At 44.7% G+C, this 9,717-nt stretch overlaps 1 protein-coding gene across 4 annotated transcripts in view; it reads right to left on the bottom strand.

Annotated features, from left to right (window-relative positions):
- Window positions 1–5,214: 5,214 nt before the first annotated feature.
- PSTPIP1 (proline-serine-threonine phosphatase interacting protein 1) overlaps window positions 5,215–9,717 on the bottom strand; it is a 98,289-nt gene continuing 93,786 nt past the window's right edge. For all 4 annotated transcript variants that reach the window (XM_053272362.1, XM_053272364.1, XM_053272365.1 and 1 more), the window contains one exon: window positions 5,215–9,362. In XM_053272362.1, coding sequence (XP_053128337.1) covers window positions 9,231–9,362 — 132 coding nt within the window. In that variant the 3' untranslated portion in view covers window positions 5,215–9,230. The remainder of the gene's footprint in view (window positions 9,363–9,717) is intronic.

Raw genomic sequence — 9,717 nt, 5'->3', positions numbered from 1 at the left:
ATTTGCTTTTCACTTTCTTTCCTGGATCTCACTAGCTGTGTACACTTAACCATGTATTCTTGGGATCCCAAACGATATATTCTCAGGGTCCCCAGGTGTTGTCAGACTACAGCTTCCATCACCCTGAGCATTCAGCCATTGTGGCTGGTGATGATGGGAGTTGTAGTCCAACATCTGAGAACCCTGGATGCAGTCCATACCCTTCTCCAGCCAGTGTGTTACGCACACTGTGTCTTTCCATTTCTCAACTATCTCAGTTTGAGCAGTAATTGATATCGAACCAATTCCTGATTAGCTCAGGAAACTAAATCTTCAGCATAACCTCGAGGAAAACTTATTGGAGAAGGGGAGAGTATCCTTCCCTTTTTTCTTACAACATTCCTGAATTATCTTCACATTCAAAAATCATCTGCCCTGGACAAGACACTCCTGATTAGGACTCTTGCCTCTTCCAGTCCATCCTCTGTAGAACAGTAGGCAATACTAGTCTAGGTGGATGACAATATAAGGGACTTCCTTGCTTTGGGAATGGGGCCCTAAGCTCAGTGGCATCATACATCCTTTGCATACAAAACATCCTGAGCCCAGAGACCTGACGCTTCCAGGTAGGGTTGGGATAGTCTTGAAACCCTGAAGAGCTGCTGCCTGTTAGTGTAGACCAGGGCAGCGCCACTTGGGCCCTCCTACAGATGTTAGCCACCATCCCGGCCTAATGGCCACTGTCGCTGGGGATGATGGGCTCTGTAGTGTGAAAAAGCTGGAGGGGTGTTCTCCCTTGTGTAGACTGTGCAGCCCTGCTATAGACCAGGCCTGCTCAACTTTGGCTCCCCAGCTGTTTTTGGACTACAACTCCCATAATCCCCAGCCACAGTGGCCAGTATCCTGGGATTATGGGAATTGTAGGCCAACATCTCTAGGAGGGCCAAAGTTGAGCAACCCTGGTGTAGACTACTGGGCTAGATGGATCAATGGGCTAGCTTGGTATAAGGCAGCTTCATATGTTCAGAAGTTCATGATGGTTGATGGACTTCATAGCAAATAGTTTGCTGTGTCCACAGATTTGCAGTAGATCTATGGCAGGGGGAGACACCCACACCCTACCATTACTGTGACAGTGGGTAGTCCATGTAGCCCACTAATTATGTCCTGATGAGACCTTGGATGCTTGCGTGATGTTGGTAGACCTCAGAATAGTCAGTGGTCTGTCTAAAGCTTTTCAGTGAACATTAAGTATTTTAATAGTTAATATAATTCATCCCCTGTTCACTTGGTAGCATAGTTCCAGTATCTTTAATGAATGGAGCCAGAGTTTAGCAATCAGTGAATTGCCCCCTGGGTTCTTCTGTCCCAATTTTATGGGGAGAGACGCCGAAGAAACTGCAGTTTTAAAATGTGCCTTTTTAGGCACAGAAGAGTATCGTGAGCAAACAAAAAGTCTGCAAAGATCGAAGTTGAAGGTGGTCGCTGTTTTCAGTGACATACATGATTTTTATTCTGACGTGAGCATCAAAAAATGCACATATCTGACATTTTGTCTGATTCACCTTAAACTTACATCAAATTAAAGATGAACAAAAGTGTATTAATTGCACCTAAGTTGGTATCTCAAATGGGTTACAGGTCGTCCTCGTTATCTGTGGTTTCAACAACCACAGTTTCGCATATCCACAGATGGGTCTTAGAGACTTGGTTTCTTTATCCGCAGTAGAACAGAACTTTATTACGGTCATAGACCAATATACAAGAAATACAAACAATGCATCGTGTAAATAAAATTTAAAAAGAAGAGAAAAATATATAAACTACTTATGACATGCATTGCAAACAATCAGATCGAGTTTTGCAGATTATAAAACAAAACCTGGCCACTATATTAATAACTCTTTCATCTGGGTTAAGTAATAAAAACTTCAAATATCATCAGAGTGTCCTAAAAACTTAGACAATAAGGGGGAGATTAATCTCAAGCGGGCTTCCTTAAAAAAATCACAATGTAAAATTGAATGTGTACTGGTCTCCACTTGGCCAGAACTGCAAGGGCAGGGAAAGGGGTTTATCCACAGTATAAAAATAGGCTAAAATTCATCTATTCATGGTTTTGAGTGGCCAGAAATGACTTCTGATGTCATTTCCGGCCGCAATTTTTACAGGACAGAGTCATTTTGTGGGTCTTAATATTTTTTTAAAGAATTCCTGTGATTTTTTTTTGGTGAAAAACCAGAGGAATTGGGGTTGGGGGGGGGCAATGCTGAAGACCTGGAAAGCAAGGTAAGTACTTTATTTCTCCATTCTCACTGCATTTTTAGCCCTTTTTTCTGTGTAGGAAGTTGGAACCTTCCCCCTGGATTCCAACAGGGATAAGCGTTCGTCATTCGCTGTTTCTGTATTCGCGCCTGTAAACCAGAACAGAACCCTTGCAGATAACGAGGGCCACCTGTATGTACACTGAAGTGTGCAGAAACGCTGTGGAAGCAGTTGCATAATGGTCGCTAACCTGGGTTTTCCATTCTCTCTCTAAACCTGCTGCAGATAGCAGAAAGATGCATGAACGTAAACTGAATGTTGTGTTGCTACCTTTTTTGTTTCTACATGCAGTTCAAGTGCATTAGTCCCATAGAAATAGAATTAGTTAAAGTAACATGAAATTACAAGAACATGAAGTAATGCATTTTATTTGAAGATAACACTCACAAATGAAACAGTGGGATCATCTATTGTGTTTCAACTACGTGAACTGTTCTTCACTGACCTCCTCCTCAGTCCCAGCTGAATGCTGGAGTTGTTACGACATCACTGTGACATTCACCACGCATAGATGATCACTCGTGTTTGCAAGGTAAGCATATGTTCTGTGCTATCATCTCTCTTGTATTTTGTACTGAATGACTGCGGAGAGATTTTGTTACTAGTGGGAGGTCTATTAAGTACTGGAACGTGTGGGCCAACTAATGTCCAGCCGCTCTCCTCAGTGATGAGTTTCTGTACCAAAACTGAATCTGTAATAGATGCTTAGGTGATATGCATCAAAGTGCCTGAAATGGCACATTATATTTTGTCACTTTTCCTCCCCTTCACAGTGAAGTCTTTCTTTGAAACTTGAAAGTCTGGCCTCTTTTAAGTCGTCTTGAACATCCATGGAGATTTAAATGCTCCTACCAGTTTCTGAGTGTTACTATTTTTAATAGTCTTATTTATTCTCTTGAGTAGCGACTGTCTGATTTGGCCCGTATCAATGGCAAGAGGGCACTGCTGGCAAATGATATATCCTGCTAAAAGATGTTCAGGAGAACAAGCTCTTGATGGGTCATACAGTGGCTTAATTGGATTATTATTATTATTTTTAAGCACAGCTATTCTGCCCGAGCGTCTCAGAATGAGAGTGCATTCCAACTAGGAGGTTGGGAAAGCTGTTGGGGCAGCCGCAGTGCAGAACAAATCATGAGGAACCCAAGGAGAAAGTGTTTCAGACCAAGGCTAGCCTACAACCAGTCTTCGCATGCTGTTGAATGGCCCCGGATCAGCATCTCTCCCCCCTCCCCGCCCCCACTGGCGTTCAGCACTGAATGTCATAAAGCCGCAGTAGCTACTCAGTGGAACAAAGTCACTGTCATTCATGTGAATGGTCTGAGGCACCTGCCATTTTCCATTCAAAGGCCGCATTTTTCTCACATCCCGCAGCACGTTAGAGGATCCCCCCTTTAATGCTGCTAGCTGGGCGGAGGTTAAAGGTCACCACTTTCCCAAGAAGCTTCTGCACTGGGCTCTGTCAGCTGTATGCCACTAAATCTTTCTCCTTGCCTGAATGCAGCTGGTAGAGGCTTGTAGCCTTCGTGGGCAGGACGTCGCTCCCAAAGCACGGCTCTTTTGTCCCGCGGCCTGCTCGCTTTCCCACCAGCCGTCAAATCAGATTACGAAACCTCCAAGAGGCCCCCAATAAACTACCTTTCTTTAGGCCCGCTTTAAAGGGAGCCCTTGCCAGAGTCTCGCTTTGACTGAAGTGGGGATTAAGCCGTAGCTAGCAATGCATCGTTGTCTTCGGGGCTCATTGGCTAATAAACAGCAAAGGTCCACCGGCATGACCACATATTTCTGCTGGTGGAGAAACTGGAGCACATGCGCTGTCAAGGCTTTACCCAAACTGCAAATAAGGGCAAAAAGAAAACAGGGACAAGACTAGTCTTTCAAAGACTTTTGCAGGACATGTTAGAGTTTCCTTCACAACATCTACACAGCAAATGCACTTTGGCTGTGTTGCCCCACTGTTACTTTATGCCTTCTCAGTGGTCATCATGTGCAAGGAATCATGTGCAAGGAACTGGAGAAGAAAACCATTCATAGGTGAATGCTGGTGGTAGAGTAGCTCTCTGGTTCCGAGTGTGTTGTACGGCAGCACTGAGTGTAGGTATTTAGTTTATCTTGCAGAAGGGTGTGTGTTTTTAGTATTTAGTTATTGGTTTGTTCTTTCTCCGTGTAAACGCCCTGTGCCATTTTTGGAAGGGCAGTATAGAAATCGAATGAATGAATGAATGAATCTGGAAATGGTGGCAGAAGAAGATCCTCATAGTTGCAATAGCTTCACGCCTGTGTTTGTGCTAAGCTCAGATTGGCTGGCATCCTGCAGTCCTCCCATGCAGATGCGATGGAACAAATATAAATTGTGGGCTACTCACAAGCATCTGGCTTTTGTACTATGGAAAGTACAATCCTGGATCTGATAGAGCAGGACTCTTCTTGGGGTCTTATTTTAATGGCTGCAGGTAACTCAAATATCCTAAAACACTAGCCCTATTCAGACATGACGGTGTGCCTGCATTTAGATGTGGAAAAACTGTACTTGCATTCATTGTGAATCTGGGGACAGGCCCCCTAAAATGCAGGATGCAGATGGGAAGTGTACTGCTCTATTTATAGTGGATATAATGTGAGTAACTGCCCTTGCAAACAGATCTCTACTGTACATAGGACAGACTGCATAGTTTTGGACATAGCATCAATAGGGCAATTGTGGTGATTTGGGCAGGAAAGCCTTTCTTTATTTTAAAGGCATAGGAAACAATATGGTGACTGTTGTGATCAGTGGCTCTGACTACTAGCTTTGGTGTTGCAGTCATCAAATATTAACATGCTTCTGTAGGCCTTGATCTCCTTCCTTGAGCTCTATTGATGCCTGTAAATATTGACAATGTAGCCTTTAAGAGACCCCACATTCCGAAATGGCTGTTCAGTCACACTGTTTTTAATGAGTTAATTTGTCACGATTACAGAAGTGAGTGCAAAGGGTACATCCAGTGTTAATACAAAATTATTTTTCTTAAAAATAAAATATCCACTCACATTTGTTTTTATTTTTGCAATACCACTGACAGGGATAAAAGGCAGCAGAGAAATTTAAAGATCCAATCTTGCTGGCTTCATTTGAAAAGGCTACAATAGTTATTTAGCTTGAAGTAAAAGAGATGGCTTTCAACTTCACTGCCAAACCAGTTACATAAGAAGTGCTTACATTCCTAGGGAATAGATCATTCAAAATATCTAGGGCCTGGGCATTGAAATGAGCCACAACACAATCTCGAAAATGCCGTCAACATTTCAGTTTGTTGTTAGAGTGCTGAAATATTATATGGAGGATAAGGAAGTTTTTTTCACTCTCTCGCAAGACTACAATTCTGGGTCAGTCAATGAAATTGTTTGGCAATAGATTCCAGACAGACAAAAATAAATATTTGTTTACACAACATAGTTCACTGCCACAAGGGTGCAATGATGGCCTCTGGATTAGATGATTCTTAGCCCTGATGACTAAATAGTATAGTCATGTTCAGAGGCTGTAGACCACTAAGTACTGCTTGCAAGGGGAAATAGCAAGAGTTACTCTCTTCATGCCCCGCTTGTTGGCTTTCTGGAGGCATTTGGTTGCCCACTGTGGGTCTCAGTGGTCCAGTCTAGAAAGGCTCTCCCTCTTACTTGGTTCTATGGAAGTCTGTTTTGCATGCAGGAGGTCCCAGGTTCAATCCCTGGCAGCTCCAGGTAGGGCTGCCGGAAATCCTAGAGGTTTGTTGCCCATAGAGTAAACAGCACTGAGCTAGATGGACCAATGGCCTGGCTTGTTATAGGGCAGCTTCCTATGCAAGCCAAAGTTTGCTACAAATTTTAGATCCCCAGATCTGGACTGAGTGGCAAAATGTAGTGGAAATGTCTTGGGTTAAATCTCTCTGGATTTTACAAAGGGATGAACCACTTGCAAAATGGAAAGTGTTTCTTATGGAGAGCACATGTTTTCCACCCCCAGCCTACACCTGAGTTCCTGAACTTGTCTTTACCGGCCATCTGTTGCCCTGGCTTCCCTGCAGATGACTCGGGCTTGAAGGTACTTTGGGGCTTGCTGGAAGGAGAGGGGGGAATCAGTGGATACAAGCCAAAATACCCAAAGGGAGAACTTCACAACACATGAAACAGTTCTGTTTAACTGCAAATGCTTTATTCTTTAGCTCTCTGGGGCATGCTTCAAATAGTCTGACTAGGATTAAGTATCGATATAAACATGTAGTCTAAAATTTCAAAGGGATTATGCTTACTTGGAACACAACTTAAAACCATCAGTGAACTAGGACAAGTATGTATTGTTAAAACAATACTACAGCGGTTCTCAAACTAGAGACCCCCAAACTTGGGTCCCCAGATGTTGTTGGACTACAATGCCCATCATTCCCAGCCACAGTGGCCTTGGCCATTGTGGCTGGGGATGATGGGAGTTGTGGTCTGACATCTGGAGACCCAAGTGTGAGAGCCCCCAAATCATGTTAAATATATTTCAGGAATCTAATAAAAGGGTGTCTCCCTCTTTCCACCAAGGTCCAGGACACAGGTCTATGGCCACAAGATCCATCCTGTTTGCACACATTATAGGCTTGATAACAAGCTGACCTTGCATCTGAACATGCCTGTCTTGCACTTGACAGTTCAATGCCTTACTGCTGGATTTCTTGCCTCACTACTTCGAAAAGTCGTGTGTGCAAGGTGATGATGAAAAATCCTGTGGAATGCTCCCCCCTTTACTCTAAAGGGAATTTCTAAGAGGAAAGAATTACGTGGCAAATAACTTGTGATCCCTGAAGGCTGTGGGCACACTTAAAAGTACCTCTTTGGATCCCTCTCATGGATTTCTTTTTTTATCCTGCCATGCAAGAACCAGCATGGGGTGCTCAAATCTGGTTCCCCGGCCGCTGTTGGACTACAGCTCCTGCCATCCTCTGCTGCAATGCCATTTGGCCAAGGGATGATGGGAGTTGTAGTCCAACACCATCTGGGGACCAAAGTTTTGGGAACCCGAGTAAAGAATTTGCCACTCTGTGAGTGGGCAGGGCAGGAGCCAACTGCACAGTGCTTGTGAGCATGTTTAATGCTTTAGCACAAAATCAAGGGTAAGGGAACAGTCGGAATTCTTCTCCTCGCCCCAATGTAAGTAGGATGTGGCTGTTGTGAATGGGCAACAGATAAGCACTTGCTAACTTTGACATGGGTGCTTTAGGGTGACCAACTCTCACACTGTAATGCCTCGTGACATTTCAGCTTGGTCTGCATTTGGGGACAGTTGGGGATTTGCCCAAAGGGATGAGAGAGAATGGTCCAACTGTGGCTCACCAAAGATGAGCAGTGTGTTCAGCAGTTCCAGACTTGCTGATTGATACAGTCATCAGGTGAGTAAGAAGCAAGACAGCAGTGGATGGGTCTGACAGAGCATATGATAAAGGATGTCCTGTGATCTCCTGGAGGACCTTGCTTTCATATTGTGAAAAGTGCCTGTGAAACAGATCACGTTGGGATTTCTCAGACCTCTTCCAGCTGCTTCTTGCTATTTACTTCCAGATTCCCAGCTGCTTGGACCCAAAGCATGGCTGTGATGACATACATTTCGGATCCTGTAGGAATGAATACCGGTGCATTTTTGTTTCCACAGAAGGAGCTTTTGATTCCCAACAGCTGTGAATTTGAATGTCCTTCAGCTCCAGTGACAAGTACCCCTGGGCTTCCTGAGCAAATAACCACAAAAACAATGAGGGGGGAACTCAAAGCGTGCACTGAAGATGTATTGGATGGAGCTTGATGTATTCGGAGCCAGTGACTCTTCCTCAAATGCCCCCTTAATCAGTGACCCTGAAGGAGAGCTACTGAGTCATAACACATTGGGCTTATTAAAATATATCTTCATCCTTGGAGCACCTTTTGAGTGCCCTCCTACCTTTCCTTCCTTGATCAATAATTGCAGAGCCTGAAGATGAAAGGTTTGAGTTGGTGACTGCAGTTTCCATCCGTAGAAACCACAACTAACTTTCCCCTGGTAACTGAGGAAATTGGCCCTCTCCATCCCCAGCACAGCATCTCTCCTTTGGCTGTTGCTGGTGTCTCTCTCTCTCTTTTTTTTTTTTTAGATTGTGAGCCCTTGAGGGACAGGGAGCCATCTTGATTTGTTTCTATTTATCTATGTAAACCGTTTGGGGAACTTTTGTTGAAAAACAGTATATAAATATTTGTTGTTGTCCATAGGGGAAAAAGGCACCAGAGCGATAGAATCCATAGGAAAGGCACCAGCACATGACCAAAGAGAAGGGAAAACCTCAACTGTGTACTTGAGACAAGTATTAAGGCCCAAGGTGTTTCACGCCAGAAAAAGCATGAAAAAGTTGCCGCCTTGAGAGGCAACTGAGCCAGTTATTTTGCGAGGGTCTATTGCAAAGGGTCTATTTGCAGCTGGAATGCAAAATGGCCTTAATTGTTCCTTGCAAAAGTTGATCCAGAGCATCTTTGAGGCTCCATCCATAGAGGCCAGCTGTAGATCTCCTAAGCAGGCGTGTGAAGGGTGTCCTTACCTCCCCTGCCGTGCTCCACACACAGGCCACTTCTGGTATTACACTGCTTACGGTGGCAAGAGGGTATACCACTGCCCCCCTCCAGCAGTTTTTGAAGCAGCACCAGAGGGGGAAGTGTGTGGGGTGGGGGGTGGGGTAAGGGCACCCACCCCATGCCTTAAAGGAGCCCCCGCCCCCACATTCAAACCAGAGCAAGGTTTCTCACCACCCTTGAGTTCTGGATGAGATTGGACTATAATTCCCATCATCCCCAATGAGGAGCCCTTGCTCTAGATGCTAGAATGTCTTTTTCTCCTAGAACAGAAAAACAGCCAAGATATTCAACTCTGAAGTGGGAACAGAAACCAAAACAGGATACTCGGGTCAAAGCTTCTCCAGGTAGGACCCAGGCACAAATCCTTGCTGTCCGTTCTGTTCTGCTGTCCACCAGCCATCTTCGCCTGCATCCACAACGGTTATGATGTCACCCGCCTGGATATCCAGCTCATCCTCGTTCTGAAAAGAGAAGCATCAAAAGGGAATGGAACCCCAGTTTGGCACGGTGTATGTTGCTCTCTGTGTTTTTCTTTCTATTCGTATTGGTTCCAGAGATGTGCTGCTTACTGGTGTTATCAAAGTCACCATCCAAGGATATCCCGATCTTGGAGGCCAGGAATTCTCCACCTGTGGCCCTCCTGATGTTGCTGAATTACAACTCCCATCACCACCACAAATTGTGGCTGAAGATGATGGGAGTTGTAGTTCATCAACAACTGGAGGGCCACAGTTGGGGAACCCCTGTTGCAATCCAGTTCCCTGCCGTGGGACAGAATCTCCTGCCTGTGGGGGGGAGAGAGGGAAACCTCAATCT

The sequence above is a fragment of the Hemicordylus capensis genome, chromosome 10, assembly GCF_027244095.1.
Source record: "Hemicordylus capensis ecotype Gifberg chromosome 10, rHemCap1.1.pri, whole genome shotgun sequence".
NCBI lineage: Eukaryota > Metazoa > Chordata > Lepidosauria > Squamata > Cordylidae > Hemicordylus > Hemicordylus capensis.
Note: the sequence above shows the minus strand (reverse complement) of the source record. Positions and strands in the feature narration are given on the sequence as shown.